We start from the raw sequence: 21,358 nt of genomic DNA on the forward strand, positions 1-21,358 counted from the left end.
TTGAGGGTACTTCAGGCTACTGTAGTGGCCTCTCCCAGCAAGCCCCACCCCCCAACTGTGTGTTTTCTTCCTCGAACTGCTGAAATCAGAGGATTCTCGAGGCGGGCGGGGGACCCCTTCTAGGAGACTCCCTCCTTGCCATCCCTGGGCTTTGACCCTTGGCTCAAGGGAAAGGTGCCTGGGACCGAACTGGAAGAGCCAAATGGACTAGAGTTTCGTGTTTTCTTTTTAAGCAAGAGATAAATAGATGTCGCTCTGAGATGACAAGAGAACATTGGGGGAGATAAAAGGAGAGCAAATGGGAGCAGGAGGCCAGAAGCAGCGGACATGGGGGGATCTGGACTCTACCCTGGCATGGCAGGAGAGACGAAAGAGGAGAAAAAGAGAGGAGATGGGGACGAAAGACCGAGTGGCAGAACAGAGCAGAGGATGGGTTGCCATGGAAACAGAAGAGGGGAGGAATGGAGGGAGAGGAAGACAGGATGGAGAAGGCAGAGGAGGACTCTGCAGAGGAGGGGCCGGACAGGCTAGATGAAGAGGACGGGAAGTCCTTTGGTCCCGACGGGCTGGCGAAGGAGGGAAAATATGACCCCGAAATCTGTGCTGTCCAGACCTGAGTGGAGAGACCCTGGGGAGGCTGCTTCACCCTGCCCACGGGGACTGCCTGCCTTAGATTCTGAATCTGTAGTTTGGAAATGCAGTTCCCCTACTCCTAGAACCTCTCACATGTACTCATGGAAGGTCCCGACAAGGCTCGAAGCAGTGAGAGTCATGTGTGTTTCTTCTTTTCTTCACCCCTTGCACTTGTGAGCCAAAGTTTTGTTTTTCCCTTTTACATTAAGCTGGGGGGAGGGTGGTGGTCTTGGGGTCCAGCACAGACAGCATCCTTGTCGGAGAGACTGTATGTGTGATTTTTTGCTTCTAGAATAAGAGGAAAGACAAGAAGCCTTCCAGATACAGGAGGCCTGCTGTTCCACCCATGGAAGAGGAACTGGTCCTGCCACTCAGGCACAGGGAGGGCTGGGGTTGTCTACATGGCAGCCTTCCAAGCTGGGCTCCGCCATGGCCTCCTCTTCCTCCTTGAATCTGCACTCTCACAAGGTGCTGCTGCTGAGAGCAAACGGGCCAGGTGTCCACCCCTGGAAAGTGTCATCTAACTGGGATCTCAAATTCTCTAGGCCAGTAGTTGTCCTGATAAACAGATCAGTAACAAGTCCTTAAGAGGTGGTGACTCGGGGTTGGGGATTTAGCTCAGTGGTAGAGCGCTTGCCTAGCAAGCGCAAGGCCCTGGGTTCGGTCCCCAGCTCCGGAAAAAAAAAAAAAAAAAAAGAGGTGGTGACTCAGCGGTTAAGAGCACTGACTGCTCTTCCTGAGGTCCTGAGTTCAAATCCCAGCAACCACATGGTGGCTCACAACCATCTGTAATGGGATCTGATGCCCTCTTTTGGTGTCTGAAGACAGCTACGGTGTACTTATAGATAATAAATAAATCTTAAAAAAAGCAACAAAACAAGTCCTGAAAAATGATGATAAAGTCCAGGAAGGAAAAGGAGTTTGGGGGGGTTTGTTTGTTGTTGTTTGAAGCATAGTTTGGTGTGTACCTCCAGTGACCCTGGGGTCCCTGCGGAACTCCAACTCCCAGGTGCCGGGCCGGCAGGTGTGCAGCACCACACCTGGCAAGGAGAAGTCTTAGAAAAGGATTCAATTGGAACTTGCTGAGAACTTAGAGGGTGGGGCAGTATGAGGAGGATTTCCCGCAGATGTGACGCCTGAACTAAAAGTAGAAGGTTGAGAAAGAGCATTCCTGGAGTGTGGAACTACACATGCAGAAGTCACTTGCAGGCAAGGTCTGTGACCGAGAACGGAGGCAGTGCACAGTGAAAGCCACACAGGCACGGTAGCCCAGGCAGGCTCCCAGGTCCATGACCACAAACACAGTGGGGAGTAGGCTCCAGATCAGGGCCGACACACAGCTGTCTTGGCAGAATTCTTAAGTTCAAAACACTTTGACTGGAGACCCTTCATGCACTGCCCTTACAGCCTCCAGGGGAAACAGCAGTGCCCACCATCCTGGGGCAGGAGTGTTCTGTTTAGTATGTTGGGGGAAAGTGTAGCAGGACTTAAAATCCCAGATCAGTCCTAGGGATGTGGCACAGGGGCCTTAGGGCTTTGCTTCCCACCTCTGTGAGGTGATAGCATTGGCTAGAGGGACCCCAAAATTCCACCCTGCAGTACAGAGCAGGGCCATGCACTGCTAAGCATCAAGGGGCCCCTAGTATCATTCATTTGTTCGTTCATTTTTTTTTTTTTTTATGTGTGTGCCTGGTGCCTGGAGAGGCTAGAAAACTGACAGTGGTGAGCCATCTTGCAGGTGTTGAGAATCAAGGTCCCTTGGAAGAGCAGCTGCTGCTGTTCCCCGCTGAGCCATCTCCAGCCCCCATTCATTCCTTCTTGATGCCTGGGTAATGCTTCTTCCTGACAGGGAAGCTAGCATGGGCAAAGTCCCCAGTCAGGAGCCATCAAGTGTGAGAGGGGCTGAGGGCCAGCAGGGGAACTAAGGACAGCCTTGGGCAGCAGACTGAAGCATCTAGGCTATAGGCCATGATGGGATCCAGGCTGGAGATGCAGTCCAGCCTTGCCTTTCTATCCGTGGCTCCTCTCTTTGTGGCTTCAGTGGCCTTATTTAAAAGGAGGAAGAGGAGGAGGAAGAGGAGGAGGAGGAGGAGGAGGTGGAGGAGGTGGTAGTTGTGCTTCACAGGGCCTGGTGTTGTGGACCTGTAATCCTAGCACTTGGGAGGGCTGAGTGAGTGGGATTCGGTGGTTGGTGAGGGAGGTCTGAGCTGGGCTGAGTGGTTTGTGCTCAGGAGGATGAGGTGGGGTGAGCCCTTGCGTCCACAAGTTCAAGACCAGTCTCGGTAAGACACTGTCCAAACAGAGCAGGGGCTGATTTTATATATATATCTGTACTTTCTGTGGCCCAGCTCCGGTCTAACTTGTGGAGTTGGACCTCTGGAAAGAGGAAGCTGAGGAGGAGAGACGACAGCTACATTTCCGCTGGGCCTCCATGCTGTGGGTAGCCCGTGGCTGACAAGCGAGACTGAGGCAAGGAACCGAAGGTTTGCACAAGCTTTGGGCTTTCACTTCCTCTTCTCTGAGGATAGCCAGGAGCACCTTACCTCTAAGTCTGCTGTGCGAACAACAGGAGGAAGCCAACGGGTTTGGCTACCAGGTGAATTCCCTGGAGTGTTTCTTCAGCTTCGTGCCAGGAACTTGCTTCCCTTTCAGACTACCTGTACTGTCCCACCCTGGGGCCTACCTCTCCATCTCCCCGGACCTGTGTGCCATCTCCTCCCAGTACTGCAGCGGATACCGGGCGCCACCTCTGGAGGTCTGAGTGCAAACCCTAGCTAAGACCTCCTCCCTCTTGTTCCCTGAGAGCCTGTCCCTCCCACAAGAGGCCACACCTCCTGCCTCCCAGATCTCAGGCTCCATCTGTTGGTACACTTGCAGCGCCTGGGAGGGAGGTGCTGGGTGAGTGTGTGTCAGTGCAGTTGGTTCCCCTGGAGAAGTGGAGACCAAAGCCTGAGTAGTCTCATGATTCGTGGCCAAAAAAAAAAAAAAAAAAAAAAAAAAAGAGGCCCAAGGGCAAACTGGGCCTCCCAGTATCAGGCCTGGTTACTGCTCAGGCTGTACTGGGGACTGGGTCCTCTTGGGTCCTCAGGGAATAATCAGCAGATTAAGTCAGTTGTAGTTAGTGGGCACCAGAGGCCTGCGGAACACCCCTGACTTTGGTTGGTTTTATTTTTTTTGAACTCACCATGTGACCAGGCTGGCCTTGAACTCAGAGTGCTGGGATTAAAGGCATGTGAAACTACCACCTGGCCAAGCCTCCTTAAGCAGGGGCATGGGGGGGGGGGGTTCCATTGGAAGATAGGAACTGGTAGAACCCTTCGTGATAAAGGGAGGCTCTGAAATGAGGGGACCTTGTATGGAAGTCAGATAGGATGATCCCGTAGGTTATCAAAACCCTGAGATTCCAAGTAGGCCTTCGTGTCTGTTTCATAGATGGGGTCAGTGAGACCCCAAGGTATCAGGTGACTTGCCCATGGTCCCTTTGCTTGGATCAGTCCTCACGGGAGCTGGGGAAAGGAGACAAAGCATTTTTAGAGTAACAGTGAGAAGCCTGGGGCCCTTTTTGGGCTGGAGAAGCCTGCTGCTGGGTCTCAAAGGGGAGACTTTGCTCCCTCCCCAGGATCAGGCCTGACCCTCTGGCCCAGAGGTGAAGCTGAGCCCTGGGAAATAGGGCAGCCCTGGGCTTCTGTGTCTCTCTGGGTCCCCTCCCCCTCTGGGCCTTTGTTTCTTGTCCTCCACAGTCTCTTTCTCTTTTTCTCCCTCCCCCTCAATCTCACTCCTCTTCTTACCCCTCCTCCCTCCCCTCCTCCTCCCTCCCTCCTTCCTCCTCCCTCTCCTTTTCTTCTTTCCCTTAGCCCACTCCCTGCATTACTGCACTCCCGGCAGCTACTCTGTATCCCTGCCTTTAACATTTACTTTCTCCACACCCAGGGGAGAAGAGAGCAGGAGAAGTGGGAGGGGCTTTGCAGAGGTACCGCACTAATGGCTGCCCCCGTCCTAAGCCACACAATTTGGAAGGACACAGATCCTTTTCTCTTGGACACCCTTACAAGCTTTGGTTGAGTCCCCAGCACAAGTGATAAAGTAAGGCCTTGCCTTGAGAAGGCAGGTGCCATAGGAGGCCTCTGGGGGCCTGCAGCATCCATGTGCCACAAGTGACATGGTCCCCTGTGGACTCTTCTGCCTTGAGCAGTCAGGGCCAGGGCTGTAGCCTGTGAGAAGGAGCTAGGGGACTTGGGGACAACTAAACCAAGTCCAAGAGGATGAAAAGGACTCTGGACCAGAGGCTCTGTACATCAGACTGACAGGCAGAGTGGCAAGTCACTTGGAATCTGTCCTTCTGTCAACAAAGCCCCTTCTGCACACACATAACACATACTTGAGCAGACACAATACAAACTCATGCGTGCACAGACTATTCCCAAGAGACCAGACCACAAAAACATAGAGCCCAGGCCCTGCCACCAGGTTGCAGGCTTCTGCTGGCCCCAAGTAGCCCTGGGCAGCCCCTGCACTCTGCTGTGATGTGGCCTCCAGATTTGGCAGCCTTGGAATTGGAGTCCTCCTGGGTGCTAGTGATGCCTGGTGTGACCCAGCTCTGCCCTGCTAATTAAGAACTGCTGTCACCAGGGCTTAGACACCATTCCCTGGCTGTGGAGTGAGGTTGCTTTAGGGTTAAATGGGTCCTGGAGCCCTCAGTAAGTTTCTGCTATGTCTGTGGCTCACGATTGACAGACAATTCCCCCCACCCTTGGCCCTCAGAGAGCACTGACTGACTCCAGTCAAAACCACCTGTTCCTAGGGAAGATTAGGCCCAGGTGGCCTGGGATAGACTTGGTTTGCATCCTGTCTGTATGGGAAGGAGTGGCTCCTTGCTGGAGGGTTGCATGGTTAATTGTGGGACTTCTTTTGCAGTCGGGAAGCAGACCCACACTCATGTTCGCTCCTTCCTCAAGCAGGGTTGGCCAGTGATCAGTCACACTCTTGTCTGAATGTGAAATAGACCCTGTGCGACATTCTCTTGGGGTTGTGGGACGGGGGAGTGCGGGTAGGGGTGGGGGTAGCAATTTGGCCTCTGAGGAAAGGCCACACTGTCTGTCTTGTGTCTATTTCAAGTCAGGAAGCCTTCATCAGACTAGGTAGAAGAAACTGAGCTTTGAGACACAGTGGGACATGCCCAACTTCGCGCTGACCTCAGCACTCAACCCAAATTCCTTCTTGTTGTTGCTCTTTTTTGTTTGTTTGTTTTGTCTGCTCAAAACTCAGTATGTAGCTGAGGATGACTTTGAACTCCTGAACTTAGTCCACCTTCCAAGTGCTGGGATTATAGGCGTGTGCTGTCAGACCCAGCTTCCAGTGCCAAGTTCTAAACACAGGTTCTGCCGTGATTGGCCAGTCCCTGCTCCCCATGGGTTCTGCCTTGTGGGAAGTCGGAAAATTTTGCTGAGTGAGTTGTTTGCTCAGAGCCACTGTGTATACCAGGCTGCTGCCTGGTGCTGTGTCTGGGATGAGCTCTGGCTAGTGGGCCCTGGACATATCTGTGAAGAACCCAGCAGTTCTCTGTAGGCTCAGTGGGGACAGAGTGAGTCCCTGTCATGCTCACCTTCTTTACTAAGCACTAGACCTGCTAGCCAGCTGGGATGTAGTAGTATTATTTTCATGAATCCTTAGTTCGTGACAGTTATCCTTGCGATCACCAGAACTTTGCTGAATTCGGGGCCCAAGGATGAACAGTTTCTTCAGTTCTAAGACTGTCTTTCTGGAGATCTGATGATAAAGCTACCGATCTTTACTCCCGCTTAGGGCCTTGTGGTTAAATAAGATCCTTGTCCTGCACCGTGCTCTTGGGGATCCCATGCCTTCCTTGTGTGCTTTCACTCCCAGTGTTCAGATGGAGAAACTGAGCCATAGGAGTGACTTTTTAAGTGGGCGATCCCAGTCAAGTGAAGCTGAGCATGGCGTCAAGGGTCACCAGGAGTGAGTTTAGTCCCCTGGACAGCTCCAGATGGACCTGAGGCTCCTGGCAGGGCTCCCATGTGACCCCTTCCACCAGAGCCCTGCTCTGAGCTTAATAGTTTAATCTTTCGTGTCTGTTGCAAGGAGGCCGGATTCCTGTCTAGGGTATTTTTAGCCAGCCTCAGGAAGAGGAAGCTCCACTGAGTGCTGGGGGGAGGGTAGCAACAGACCTGGACTGATTTCCTGAGGAAGGGCTGTCCACTGGCCATGTGCTGGACACTGGCCCTAGGAGTAAGGCAGGCCAGAGCCACCCCACGAGTGTCCTTCCTCTTTCTGGAGTGTGTCAGGAACTGAGCCAGGGCAGGGCGTGAGGACATGAGTATGTGAAGCCCAGGAGGAGGCACCCACACAGCACAGGCATGCTGTGGGTGTACTGTAGCCTGGCGAAGCTGGCATCTGCATGGGAGCAGGCAGAGGCCAGGAAACTGGTGGCAGAGGGCCCAAGCAATGCTGGGGGAGGGGCACCTTGTTCAGAGGTGGGGTTTGCAGTGCTTGTAAAGCCCAGGGAAAGGAGGGTGCCTCGGCTGGTTTTACAACTGGATGGGGTACAGTGGTACTGATTACATGATCCTGTTAGGTCAGAGAACACGACCCAGAGCCTGGGATGCAGTTTTTGATCAGGTCAAGTCAGACAGTGGTCTCACATGCCACAGCTCTGTGTCCGCTATAGCTGTCTTTTTATCAGTATATTTGGATAAATATACATACGGCATTTAGTTAATTAGGGAAAACAGTGGCTCTATGATAGACCATTTAACATCGGGGCTGCCTGGTGGTAGCCCATGTTTGAAACCCAGTCTCAGAGCCTAATCTATTTTTGCATGTTGTCCTGTTTCTACTCTGTATATATATATTTTTAAATCCTCATTCATGCAGCCACACTATCACTAATGGTAACAATCGTTTCACACCACAGTACGTTCCCAGGGTCTGTGCAAAATTAATTACTCCGCCGGCACCACCAGTGGGACTTGGCGTGTTTTAGAAATGTGGCGCATTATATTTTGAGTAGGTGGGTTTTTTTTAATCAGTTCTTAAAATAATGGAGTAATTAATTTTTAAAACAGAAGGGCTGGGGCTATGGCTCAGTGGAAGAGTACTTGCCTAGCATGCTCAGAGCCCTGGGCCCCATCCCCAGCACTGCAAGAGAGAAAATAAAAGGCTATTCAACTTCATTCATAAATTGGGGCTTGTGGAGGCACACATCTGACTGTGACGGCAGCATTTAGGAGGCGAAGGCTGTAAGATAGCAAGTTCCAGGTTAACCTCGGCTACATACTGAGAGCCTGTCAGCCTTAAAAAAAAAAAAAAAGTAGAATCATATTTGTGCATTTTGAAACAGATTTCTGAGGGCACTGTGAAGACCTCGTAAGACCCAGTTTAAGGACAGCTGTACATGGATTAGGGAGGTAGATCTGTGTAACCCCAGAGCTGGAAGGCGGAGTCAGGAGAATCAATTCCCGAGGTTTGCTGGCCACCTAGGCCAGTTTACTAGTGAGCTCCAGGTTCAGTCAGAGACTGTATCTTTTTTTTTTTTTTTTTTTTTTTGAGAAAAGCCTGACATTGACCTCCATGCAGGCTTGCACATGGGCATGTGCACACGTACCAGACACCTGCGTATAAACCACTGGACAGATGGCGCAGAAGCACATTTTGTAATCCTAGCATTGGGGTGGGGGGAGGATTGGCCAGAGGATAACGAGTTTTAGACCAGCTACAACTCCAAAGTGAGACCCTGTCTCAAACAAAGAAAGAATATCACAGATGAAGTCCACCCTCCTTCCTGTTCTATGGATGCAGGGAAAGACTTAGGCAGGCAGGGGATAGGGCTCACCCAGGACCTCTCAGTGAGATGAAGGAGTTGGCTGTATACACAAGAGATGGTCACTGCTCCCCATAGTACAAGCATATCCTGTTCTCAAGACAGGGGTCACGACATCAGGGTCATATACCCCAAATTATCAGGACCTTTCTCCTCGATGAGTCTGATCCCCACTCAACATGGGCCTAGCAGTAGTAACCTCTTCCCTTTTCTCTTACAGAAATGCCCTCGTAGCCAGACCCCACGGGATGGAGGGCTTCATGGACTCAGGGACACAGACGGATGCTGTGGTGGTGCTGTCCTTGGCTCAGGCTGCTGTGCTGGGCCTGGTCTCAGAAAATGAGCTCTTTGGAGCCACCATAAGTGCAGAGGCCTTTTACCCAGACCTGGGGCCAGAACTGTCTGGGACAGCCATGGGGGAGCCAGGACCACCAGGGCCTGACATCTATCAGCTGGCCTGTAATGGGCAGGCCCTGGAAGAGCCCCCAGAAGAGGAGGTGCTGGAGGTAGAGGCCGCCTTTGAGAAGCACACCCGGAGGAAGACACGGCCCCCTGTGAGGCTGGTACCCAAGGTCAAGTTTGAGAAGGCAGAAGACGAAGAGGAACAGGAGGTGTATGAGGTGTCTGTGCCCGGGGATGACAAAGACCCGGGCCCTGCAGAGGCCCCTGAGGAGGCGGCCAGTGGTGGCTGTGAGGCCCTGGTGCAGAGCAGTGCCGTCAAGATGATCGACCTCAGCGCCTTCAGCCGCAAGCCCCGGACACTCCGGCACTTGCCAAGAACTCCAAGGCCAGAGCTGGACACGGCCCCATTCGATCCTCCTTTCCCGGACCCAGCCCGGGATGGCTTCCTTGAGCCCAGCATGGCACTACCTGGATCAGAGACTTTGCCCACTGAATGTAGTTTCGAGCCGCCCCATCTGGCCCCCCTGAGCAATCCTGAGCCTCCCAACATGACATCGACGGAACTCGTCAAACCAGAGCAGGGCTTCGTGTGGCAGGAGTCCAGCGAGTTCGAGGCTGACACGGCAGGCTCTACAGTGGAGCGCCACAAGAAGGCACAGCTGGACCGGCTGGACATCAATGTGCAGATCGATGACTCTTACCTAGTGGAGGCAGGCGACCGCCAGAAACGCTGGCAGTGTCGCATGTGCGAGAAGTCCTACACGTCTAAGTATAATCTGGTGACGCACATCCTGGGCCACAATGGCATCAAGCCACACTCATGTCCTCACTGTAGCAAGCTCTTCAAACAGCCCAGCCACCTGCAGACGCACCTGCTGACACACCAGGGCACGCGGCCCCACAAGTGCCAGGTGTGCCACAAGGCCTTCACTCAGACCAGCCACCTCAAGCGCCACATGCTGCTGCACTCGGAGGTGAAGCCCTACAGCTGTCACTTCTGTGGCCGCGGCTTCGCCTACCCTAGCGAGCTTAAGGCCCACGAGGTAAAGCACGAGAGTGGCCGCTGCCACGTCTGTGTCGAATGCGGCCTAGACTTCTCCACCCTGACCCAACTCAAGCGCCACCTGGCCTCCCACCAGGGCCCCACCCTCTACCAGTGCCTTGAGTGTGACAAGTCCTTCCACTACCGCAGCCAGCTACAAAACCACATGCTCAAGCACCAGAATGTGCGGCCCTTCGTGTGCACTGAATGTGGCATGGAGTTCAGCCAGATCCACCACCTCAAGCAGCACTCCCTCACCCACAAGGTAAGGCCACCAGCCATGGCTGCCCTGCCTGTCACTTTCTTCCCAAAGCCCCAGGTGGGATTATTTAGGTAGTACAGGGGTGAACTTTTTTTTTTTAAAGATGTATTTTTATTTTATGTGTGTGAGTATTTTGCCCGTATGTACGTCTGTGTACTACGTGTGTGCCTGGTCTCCTTGGAGGCCAGAAGATCCCCTGGAACTGGAGTTGCAGATGGCTATAAGCTGTCATGTGGGTGCTGGGACTCAAACCTGGGTCTCTGGAAGAGCCATCTGTATAACCCTGATGTTATTTACCTTCACACTTAGGAATTCACCTAATTTCAGTAGAGTATTAGAAACAGAATACTGGGTTGAAATTAGTTTTGTGTTTTTGAGGCCCGGGGAGATGGTTCCCAGTGTAAAGTGCTCATGCAAACATGAGGGCCCGAGTTCAAGTCCCCGGCACACCTTGTAAAAGCTGGGTGCACAGGTGTGCAGAACCCACCAGTGGGGAGAGGAGACAGCTGTCTCCGAGGCTCACTAGCCAGATGGCAAAGCCAAAATAGTGAGTTCAGGAAAGGTCTGAGAGTAAGGTGGAGAAACAACCGAGAAAGACCTCCCGCCATCAGCCTGTGGTCGCCAGCTGTTCACCTGGACAACACACACACACACACACACACACACACACACACACACACACACACACAAGCATACGAGAGAGAGAGAGGGAGAGAGAAGAATTTAAAAGATTTTTGTGTGAAATGTTTGTAGAACTCAGGACTCAAATGTCCCTCGCTGTTTCCTAGATCTGAGGTCCGAGAGAGCCGTGGTAGATGGCCAGGAATTCAGGGGATCACAAAAGTGTTAGAAACTTTTGATTTCCCTTCAGGAAAATGCAATATATATATGACTGTGGAAGGGATCGATGGGGCTGGAGAAAGCCGGCGAGATGACTCAGCAGGTAAAGGCTGCCAAGCCAGAGAAGCTCAAGTCTGATCCTCTGGACCCACAGGGTAAAAGGAGAGCCAACTCCCATTAGTGCTGCTTCACACACACACACACACACACACACACACACACACACACACACACATTGTATGCATAAGGATCAATCCCCCATACCATGTAAGAAGCTAGGCATGCCGGCATGCATTTATAATCCCAGTGCCGGGAAGCAGGCGGATCCTTGGAGGTTTCTGGCAACCAGCCTAGCTAATCACTGAGCTCCAGGCCCCCATGGGACAGCTCCTGAGGAGTAACACCTGAGGCTGACCTGGTTTCACACACACATTCATGTGCACCCATGATCACACACATGATCACACATGCACACAATGAGGAAAGGAGGGGAGAGAAGACTCCGTAGCTGAGCGCTTGTTGCTCTTGTAGAGACCCCAGGTCTGGTTCTCCACTTCTGCCTATTGTACCTCACAACTAACTGGGACTCCAGTTCCAGGGGGATCCAATTCCGTCTCAGGGCCTCTGCTTGCACAAACACACATATGATGTACAGACATACACACAGCTACAATACGTGCACATAAAATGAATATGTAGACCTTAAAAGTACATGTGACGGGGGCTGGGGATTTAGCTCAGTGGTAGAGCGCTTACCTAGGAAGCGCAAGGCCCTGGGTTCGGTCCCCAGCTCCGAAAAAAAGAACCAAAAAAAAAAAAAAAAAAAAAAAAAAAAAAAGTACATGTGACGGACATGTTTACCTGAGCAAAGTAATTTGAGCAGCCATGTTCTCATGCACCAGGTTGTTAGACCCAACCTGCCTCCAGTTTCCTCCTCTTCCTGGTGCCAGGTCACTGAGTTCTCTTCCCCTCACCTTTCAGCCACCACCTTCTTCCCCCAAAGAAGCCCTTCTACCCGGGAGGGTGGAATCAAGCCTTAGACTTAACTAACAATCCATCCTAGAAGTTGTCTGACCCATTGATTCCTTCAAACTCCGGCCAACTCACCCTTTCTTGGCCTCCTCTATGTGGTGGCCTATGGTGGTCTGTGAGACAGATCACCATATATAGTGTCACAGTAGACACCTATGAGCTTACCAAGTTAGGGGCCCAAACATCTCCAGCCCAAACTTTTCTGCTAGCATAGGGACCATTAGTAAGGCCTGGCTTTTCAGTTGTGATGGCCGCTAAATGTATAATGTTAAGATTCTGACACTCGGGGCTAGAGAGATGGCTCAGCAGTTAAGAGCACTGGCTGCTCTTCCAGAGGTCCTGAGTTCAATTCTCAGCAGCCACATGGTGGCTCACAACCATCTGTAAAGAGATCTGGTGCCCTCTTCTGGTGTGTCTGAAGACAGCGACAGTGTACTCATATCAATGAAAATTAATAAAAATTTCTGAAAAAAAAATTCTGACACTGAACCTGGGCTCATCAGTAAAACTGTAATTGATTATTAATGTCTGCAAGGGTAGGAGTGAAGGATGATGGGTGGCTGTGTATTTGCCATCTTCCTTTACTCAGAGACTTCAAGATCCACTGAAGTGCCAAGAGATAAAGGAAGCCTAAAAACACCAAAGGTATCTTATTTTGTACCCCATGCACATCAGTGCTTCCAACTCTCGAGTGGGGCCCCCTGGTGGTCATGTGCCCCACCCTGTCAAAAGGATAAAGAGGGTGGATAATAAGAAAGAACACCTGGCTGCTTAAAAAGTAGACACAGAGTCTGTTAAAGTATAAACACTCTGGGTTCAGTCACCAGCACACAGGCACAAAAGCATGTAATGCAGACATGTTATATTAAGTAGTTGAGACAGCAGCTGTGACCAGTGAGGTTCTCTTCAGGACAGGGAGTGCCTAGCTGTGACCCCGCCTTCTCTCCCAGCATCCCCTGTGCACACAGCACCCTATTCCAGGGCTAAGTGAATGCTGGGCCATAAACAGTCATGCAACAGTCCTGACCGGACAGTGCTCTGGAGCCAGTGTCTCCTGGGGCTGAGTGTCCCTGATTAAGAATCAGTTGGGAAGAATGTCAAACTAAACTCCCGGGCCACCCCAGACCCCACTGAATGAGCCTCTTCAGGGAGGAGCCTCGGCCTGTCTTCTGGACAACAGCTATCAGCCACTCTCCATTCCTTCAGGAGATCGGTGGAAGGGCCTGAAGGTTTCAAGAAAAGGTGTCTCTGCGTAGCCTTGGCTGTCCTGGAACTATTTCTGTAGACCAGGCTAGCCTTGAACTCATAGAGATCTGCCTGCCTCTGCCTCCTGGGTGCAGGATTAAAGGCATGCACCACTGCAACTTAGAATTTTATACTTGAGTGTTAGTTATTCTTCCTCCGGTGCACAAAGATTTTATTCTTTTTTTGAGTGTTGGTGATTGAACCTTTGGTAGATAGGCATTCTACTGCTGAGAGAGACTCCCAGTTCCCCCTCTCCCCTCTCTTTTGAGACAGTCTTACAGTGTATTCCTGGCTGGTCTCAGATCTGTCTGCTTGTGCCCCTATACCCAGCTTTTATATTTTATTTATTATTACACGTAAAAATGTTTTGCGTATGTGTACGTGGGTGTGTGATACACACACACGCGCGCGCACGCACACACACACACACACACACACACACACACACACACACACACACACACACGAAAGCCAGAAAGGGTGGCAGAGTTCCTGGGACTGGAGTTACAGATGGTTGTGAACCATGCGAGTGCTCGGAATTGAATCTAGATCCTCTGGAAGAACAACCAGTGCTCTTAACCACTCAGCTATCTCTCCAGCCCCACCCTCCACCCCACCCTGGCTTTATTGATAAGTTGTTTGTGCTGGCCTTGAATCAGATCTACTGGCAGGCACAATTTGTGTGCCTTATTCTAGAGGATGGCTTGGAACAGCAGCCCTGCCATTCTTCCCTGTCAGACCCCAGTGAAGGTCAGCAAAACAGCTCAGCAAGTAGAGGTAAGTGCTTGCCACCACACCTGATAGCCTGAGTTTGCTACTCACAAGTGGAAGGAGGAAGCCAGGCTCTGAAGGTTGTTCTCTGATGGTCACCTGTGCTATGGCAGACACACCACACACATGCAAACTGCCAAGTATTTTATATATATACAAATATATTTTCATATATATTCACAGGGTGTGAAGGAGTTCAAGTGTGAGGTCTGTGGCCGGGAGTTCACCCTGCAGGCCAACATGAAGCGCCACATGCTCATCCACACCAGCGTGCGGCCCTACCAGTGCCACATCTGCTTCAAGACCTTTGTGCAGAAGCAAACCCTCAAGACCCACATGATCGTGCACTCGCCTGTGAAGCCGTTCAAGTGCAAGGTATGGGGCAGTTCCCATGGCCTGCCTGGGCAGTGCTTGCCTGGGCTTGGAGGTGTTGGGGCAGAGGGCGGGTGTGGGTGAGGGGATGGGGCCTTAGAGCAGCTGGAGTTGTACTTCTGGGGTGAAGGTTGTGGTGCAGTCCCTGCAGGGGCTTGGTCAGGTCCCTACTATAGGACGTGAGCCGCAGTTTCTACCTCAGTGCCTTTACCTCTCTCTGTGGTCGCGGAGGAAGGGACAGCGTGCTGTGTGCAGCAGGGGTAGATCAGCCAGGATGGCGGGCTCCCCACAGCCCTCTGGTACCCTTCCTGTTCCAGGTGTGCGGGAAGTCCTTCAACCGCATGTACAACCTGCTGGGTCATATGCACCTGCACGCAGGCAGCAAGCCATTCAAGTGCCCGTACTGCTCCAGCAAGTTCAACCTCAAGGGAAACCTGAGCCGGCACATGAAGGTCAAGCACGGCGTCATGGACATCAGCCTGGACAGCCAAGGTGGGTGGGCTGTGCGCAGTGGACAGAGCAGGATTGACAGCGGCATGGTGCACTCAGGAGTCTCCTGTCCAATTAGAGGCATAGGGAGGCTGGCCAAGGCCGAGACGTCAATGAGGTGGGCTCAGGTCTGGAGAGAGGGGGAACCCGGAGAGCCATCGTGGCAATAACAGGTGGGGGGTATTTATGTCTTCTTCCAAGGACTTACGTGGGCTCACTAAAACAATAATAAAACAATAACTTATACATGTTGAGTGCTGTGTAACTCATGTGACCCTCCCAGGGAGGCTGGCTTTGGTATTATTCCTATAGCGGAAACTGCAGGGCAGAGAGATGAGGCAACTTGATCGTAACACATGAGAGCCGTAGATGTGCCGTCTCTCATCATTATGATGAGGTACCGTGATAACTGGAAATAGTGGGTGGGAAAGCGATGGGGAGGGTGGCACAAGGTCACTTGGAGAGTCTCAGACACTTAGTCATGGTACCTGCTGGAGAGAATACAGCCACATAGTCAGGGAGGGACAGGTGGTCCTGTCAGTAAGTTTTATGAGAGAAACATAAAACAGAAGCCAAGATTTAGGAGATCTAGGTAAAGCAGCAATACACACAATTCTAGCATTTAGGAACTGAGGCAGGAAGATCACTTCAAGGCCAGCATGGCCCTACAGTGAGACCCTGTAGCATTAATAATAGTCTGAGAGAGATTTCCAGAAAGGCTGTGTGCAGCTACACACACCTGTAACTCAAACACTTGTGATACTAAGACAGGACTACAAGTTTGAGGTCAAGTCAGACTACATAAGACCCTGTCTCTAAAGAAAAGAGAACATTTTCTCAAGGATGCTACATCTTGGCCCCTTCCCCACTTCTGTCTGGTCACAGCAGAGCTGACCGCTGGTCTACAATCCCACTGTGGGGAGGTGGCTTCAGATCGTACAGGCAGGAGGCAGCTGAAGGTGCACCCGAGGTTCCTCCCTGAGCCATTACAGATGGTTTTGGAGTATCCAGTCAGTGGCCCAGAGTTTCTGGCAGAGGTGGAGCTGTGGCTTGTTCTGGATAGTCTTTCAATAGTCTTACTATGGCTGTGTTGGTAGATAAGCAGGAACACTATAGCCTACATCTGGATGCTCTCTAGCCCCTTGATACACATTGTCTGGAGTGGACATGTGGGCTTAGCTTTGCCCCAGACTTGCTGAGTGGAAATCCTCATTACCAATGGTTCTCTGTTCCTTGCCTAATGTACCTCCCAGAATCTCCCTAGAACTGGCCTAAACTGCTGGGCTTCCAGCAGTCTGTAGGAGGTTATGGGATTGCCTTCCCAATAGGTTCTCTTGGAATAGCTTTGATATAGACCTTATGAGGTCTCAAATTGGCTGTCCGTGGGAGTCACTTGAAGATTTTCCCTTAATATTAAAGTGTATGGGTTTTTTTGTGTCTTTGTACCATGGGCCTGTCTGGTGGAGTCCAGGGGAGGCTGTCAGGTCCAATGCAACACCAGGAGTTACAGTTACAGACACCATGTGGGTGCTGGCAGTCATTGCCGGGGCTGTGGGAGAATGCCCTGTGCATTAAGCACTGAGCCATGGCTCCAGCACAGTTGAAGAAATGTTAATGTTGATGGCTGGGTCTGGACCCTGGAGGTGCTGGGCTGTGGTTTGGGTTTTGAAGCCCTTTGGACTGTCCCCTGTGCATCCATGTGAGAGCTTTACTACAGTGGGATTGCCTTATAGCTAGTCGCCCGCAGAGACCAAGCCAGCCTTTGTCCTTTTGCAAATAACAGGAGCCGGTTCTCTGGGGTGAGGGGAACAATCTCTTTCCTCATTTCCAGGAATGGCTAGCATTGCTGCTAGAGCAGCTGGATGCTCCTATGCCTCACCCAGTTCAACACAGTCTTCAACTATATTCCGAGTTCAAGGCCAGCCTGAGGTACTTGCCTGAAGCAATGGACATAATGGAGATAAAGTGGGGACATGAAGTTTGGCTTGCTGTGATAAGCAGTGGTGGAATATGATGGGATGGCAGTGGGCTTTGAACAGAGAACCCAGGTTTTGGTTCACTGGGTCAGTTAATCTTGCTTTCAAGGTCAAGGGGTTCTGTGTGCCGGATTTGGTGATTCAGCAGTTTGGAAGAATTGGAGATAGCTAAGTAGGTAGTGCTTGCCTAGCATGCACAAGGCCCTGGGTTTGACCCCAGCACCCCATAAACCTGATGTGGTGGCACACCACTATGATCTCAGCATTCTGGAGGAGGTGGAGAGGAGAGGACCAAAAGTTCAAGGTCATCTTCAACTATACATTGAGTTTGAGGATAGCCTTAGCTACATGAGATCTAGTCGAGAGAGACAGAGAAAGCCATGCATGGCAGAGCACACCTTTGTGATCTCAGCACTGGAGAGGCAGAGGCGGGCAGTTCTTTGAATTCAAGACCAGCCTGGTCTACAGAGTGAGTTTCAGGACAGCTAGGGCTACAACAGAAACCCTATCTCAAAAAAAGAAAAAAAAGGCAGAGAGAGGGACTGAAAACCTCAGCTATCTTTAAAGTCAGGTGAATATCAGGGTCAGGTACCTCTGTGAGACCCCACAGCACTGGCATTTTCTCCTGCACTCAAGGTGTAACATAGCCACTAGAACACTGCTTCCTTGCACATCCAGGAAAGGAACAAAAGCTGACCTCCTCCTTTAAAACCAATAACTCGCCAGCAAGCATTTCCTTCTGACCCAGTGGTCAGAATTAGGTTACAGGCCAATGCCTTAGCTACTCATTGGCAGAGGAGGGTGACTTTGACCCCCAGGGGATAGATATATGGATGTCAGAACTGTTATAGAAGATACCCCTGGCATTAGATAGGAAGAGTGCAGGACCCTGTGATGTCCTGCAGTGGCCTGCCACAATCATGGCCCCAGCCAACACTGATGCTAAGGTTAAGATGCCCCCTTGGACCTATCAGTTTGAGCCCTGGGCTGGGTCTGTTTCCCCCTAACCACCAGTGGGCAGGAGCAGAACCCACTCCACTGGTGAGCCTCAGCCCCTGCCAGCCATCCAGGACTCCCGGTTCATACCAATCCACATCTCAGGAGGCACTCGTGTCGAAATAGCAAGCTTTATAGTAAGTTTCCAATTTGACAGAATTATAAGGCACCAGCACCTCTCAGACATCCTCCTGTCTCCAGAGACACTTTAGCAACCTACCTTGGCCAGAGTTTGTCCTTGGAGAGCCCAGGGCCAGGGTGGGGCTGGTTTGGTGCAGTAATGTGGAGAAACCACCCCTGCTGGTGCTCGGGGTAGAGCTTTGCAAGTTCACGGGAGCACTTGTGAGATGACTTTGGGAACATGGGAAGAGATGACCTTTCAGTCTACACCCGGGGGTTGCGGGCAAACATTGGATGAGGTGAGGTCTGGAAAGCACCTGGCATGCAGTGGGCACTACATGAGTCCCATAGCAAAGGGGGAACCAGTGACAGACATGGCAGATGACCAGGAGGGCTCTGTGATCTAGCAGGGGCAAGGCTACATAATCCAGAGGTCAAGGTCAGGCCAGGGATCTGTTCTGCCCAAGGCCCATGTACACCACCTGGATGGGGAGACCTGGCCAACAGAGGCTGGACTTTAACTCCCACCCCCTCCTGCAGGACGCTGAGGATGCCCGGTGTTTAGGCCTAACTATGCCCCTCTCTCGTAGACCCCATGATGGAGCTGGCAGGCCCCGACCCCTCTGAACTTGACAACCATCAGGAGATGGAGGACTTCGAGGAAAACGCCTACACCTACAGCAGTGTGGACGGCAGCACGGAAGCCAGCGCCCTCACTGAGCAGGCCATGAAAGAGATGGCCTACTACAATGTGCTATAGCGGGCTGCTGAGTGGGGGAGGGGGGCGCAGGGTGAGACCCACCTACTGAGGGCTGCACCTGTGCAGTCCAGAACCAAGCTACTGCCCACTGCCCAGCCCCCCTCCCCCCCACCCTCAGTCACTTGCACCACTAGGGACCTTTAGACCAAATGGAGACTGTACTACTGTCCTTGCAGGGAGCTGGGCGCAGGCCTAGGCACCCCAGTGAGGGAAAGGTAACCAGGAGGCCCACATCTGGTTCTCCTTGGCCTGCTGCTGTGGGTGGGTAGGGGAAATACTAATGAGGCCTCTTCACAGGCACAGACTTAGAGGTCTTCTCCAAGCCACCTCGGGCGTAGAGGGGCTCTCCAGGAAGAGAGTGCTTGAGTCAGGTCTTGTCTCTCTCCTGCACCGACTCTGGCCTTTAAGGACATCTGAGCTCCTGCACTGGCCAGCACTGCCCACCACACCCTGCTCAGACCCAAGAACCTCTTCCCTTCCCCTGTCACTCAAGAGCCAGGCAGGGCACTCTGCCTTCTACCTCCTGGGCCTCCCCTCGCTCCATGCAGGCATGCATGCGGCCCTGGCCCTGCCCGTAGGAGCTGGGGAGTCCAGCCTCCAGAGCACCCTTGCCCCAGCCCCATTTGAAAGAATGTCCCTGATGTGCATTTCAACAAATTTCATCCAGGTCTGCCCCAAGCTAAGGCACCAACCACAGCGTCCTCACCAAACAAAATCAGGACATGCCTTTGTGTCTGGCAAACATTAACAAAGATAGGTGGAGGCCCCTTGAGCCAGCGGGGAGGGGCAGGGTGACATCTCTGGGACCAGGAGAGGCTGTCCTCAGGGGAAGCCAAGGAAGACCACCCATGGGAAGAGGGGAACTAGAATGTTTTGTTTTTGTTTTTTATGAGCAAGCAGGTGTTGTGAGGAGTGGGTAAGCTGAAGCTCAGCAGGCTCCCAAGGAAGAGCAGCATATTTAATTGAAGACCATAGAGAGGGGGGAGTAATCTTTTTTTGAGCAAGTGAGGATATTTTGAAGGTAATTTATGTTTTCTTTTCCAACTCTCTTGTCTATCATGTTTGATGGAGAGGGTTTTTTTGTTTTGTTTTGTTTTTGATTTGTTCTTTCAAGCCTCAGCTTTCTCGTGTGCTGTGTGTGCTTCCTGCTTCCCTTACCTAAAGCAATCAGGCCTGAGGGACCTGTGCCCTGGCCCAGGTGTGTCACTGGCTGGGAGCCTCAGAAGGCTAAGGCAGGAGGAAAGGGGAGGCGGAGAACCTACCTGGCCCTCTTCAGCCATCGGTTCTGTGCCACCCAGGCAGCCAAGGCTTCTGACTGCACAAGGCCAGCTGGCCCTCTTCAGCTGTCTACTCTGCTCCCCTCTGTCCCCCAGGTAATGACCCGCACATCAATAATCTCCCAAGTACCCAAACCCCTGCCCACGAATCCCAAGGCCCCCAAGGGGAGGAGCAGGCAGGGCTAACCCCAAAAAGACATAGATGACGCCACCAGCTTTGGCTGAGAAACCAAGAGGGAGAACCAGCTGGGGCAGAGGGTGCTGATTGGCAGTACAACTGCCCCCAAGCCTGTCCCTAAGTGAGACACCAAGCCAGGCCTCAGGGTAGCTGTTCAGGACTGGGAGTGAGGGGGACAGTGGTCTAAATGTGGTTTCCCGTGGCTCCCAGCCTCCCAGGTGCCCATCACAATGACCCTCAGGTGGCAGTGATTAGGTGTCACTGTACAAGACATTTCTCCTGCTGAGCAGAAGGCATCACCCCTGCAAACTACCTCTTCCCACAACGACTTTCTCCCCTGGAACCAAAAAGCACCCTGTACCTCCTTCCCCTCCTCCTCCTCCTCTCCTGCCAACGCAGTGGCCTTGGTCTTGGAAAACAGAAGGAAGAAGTCTGGCCTGGGTGGGATCTCCCTTTGTCTCCCAGCCTGCCATTGGCACAACCCTCTGGTGGGGGGGGGGGGTGTGCCATACTCAGAAACCCCTGCCCTCGCCCTGTGCAAAGCAGAGAGGAAGGCACAGCACAGTACACAGTTGGAACCGGAGGTGGCCCTGGCGGAATTCCACTCTAACTTATTTTGAAGTGTATACAAACCAACGGTTTAGCGATTCCACTTGTGCAGAGCCCTACTGTGTTTTTATGTTCCTGTTTAAAAGAGAAGTTTACTTAGCAATAATTATAAATAAATGAGTATTCTTTAGCGAGGTGACTGCATGTGCTTCTTGCTGCTCTGGGTGGCCCTTTCCCCCCTGGAGGTCCCAACAAGGCTCCCTAGTCACATGCCACACAGCATCCCTCTCTGGAACTACAGGACAGTCTCAGCCACCTGACCTGCCAGATGGTGGGGGGTTGGGGGGGGGAGACATGCTCCAAGCCCCAAGGGTGGGTTTTATTGTTTGAGACAAGGTCTCATAGCCCAGATCTACCTGTGAAAGGCTGGACTACAGATGGGTTCTTCCACATCCAGCTCCTTTTTCGGGGTTGTTTTTATAGTTTTGAGGCTTTTCGTGACAGGCTCTCACTGTCTAACTGTGCTACCCTGGAACCCAACTTGTCTAACTGTCTCGGCTTCCTGAAGCAAGATTAC

The 21,358-nt window shown here is 52.1% G+C and overlaps 1 protein-coding gene across 7 annotated transcripts in view; it reads left to right on the forward strand.

The window, feature by feature from the left end:
• Zfp710 (zinc finger protein 710) overlaps positions 1 to 20,977 on the forward strand; it is a 69,860-nt gene extending 48,883 nt beyond the window's left edge. For 5 of the 7 annotated variants that reach the window (XM_087655652.1, XM_087655656.1, XM_087655686.1 and 2 more), the window contains exons 2-5: positions 8,691 to 10,179; positions 14,248 to 14,439; positions 14,754 to 14,928; positions 18,608 to 20,971. In XM_087655652.1, coding sequence (XP_087511778.1) covers positions 8,719 to 10,179; positions 14,248 to 14,439; positions 14,754 to 14,928; positions 18,608 to 18,777 — 1,998 coding nt within the window. In that variant the 5' untranslated portion in view covers positions 8,691 to 8,718 and the 3' untranslated portion in view covers positions 18,778 to 20,971. 7 annotated transcript variants of the gene reach the window in all.
• The last annotated feature ends 381 nt before the right edge of the window (positions 20,978 to 21,358 follow it).

The sequence above is a fragment of the Rattus norvegicus genome, chromosome 1 (assembly GCF_021556685.1).
Source record: "Rattus norvegicus strain SHRSP/BbbUtx chromosome 1, alternate assembly SHRSP_T2T, whole genome shotgun sequence".
Taxonomy (NCBI): Eukaryota; Metazoa; Chordata; class Mammalia; order Rodentia; family Muridae; genus Rattus; species Rattus norvegicus.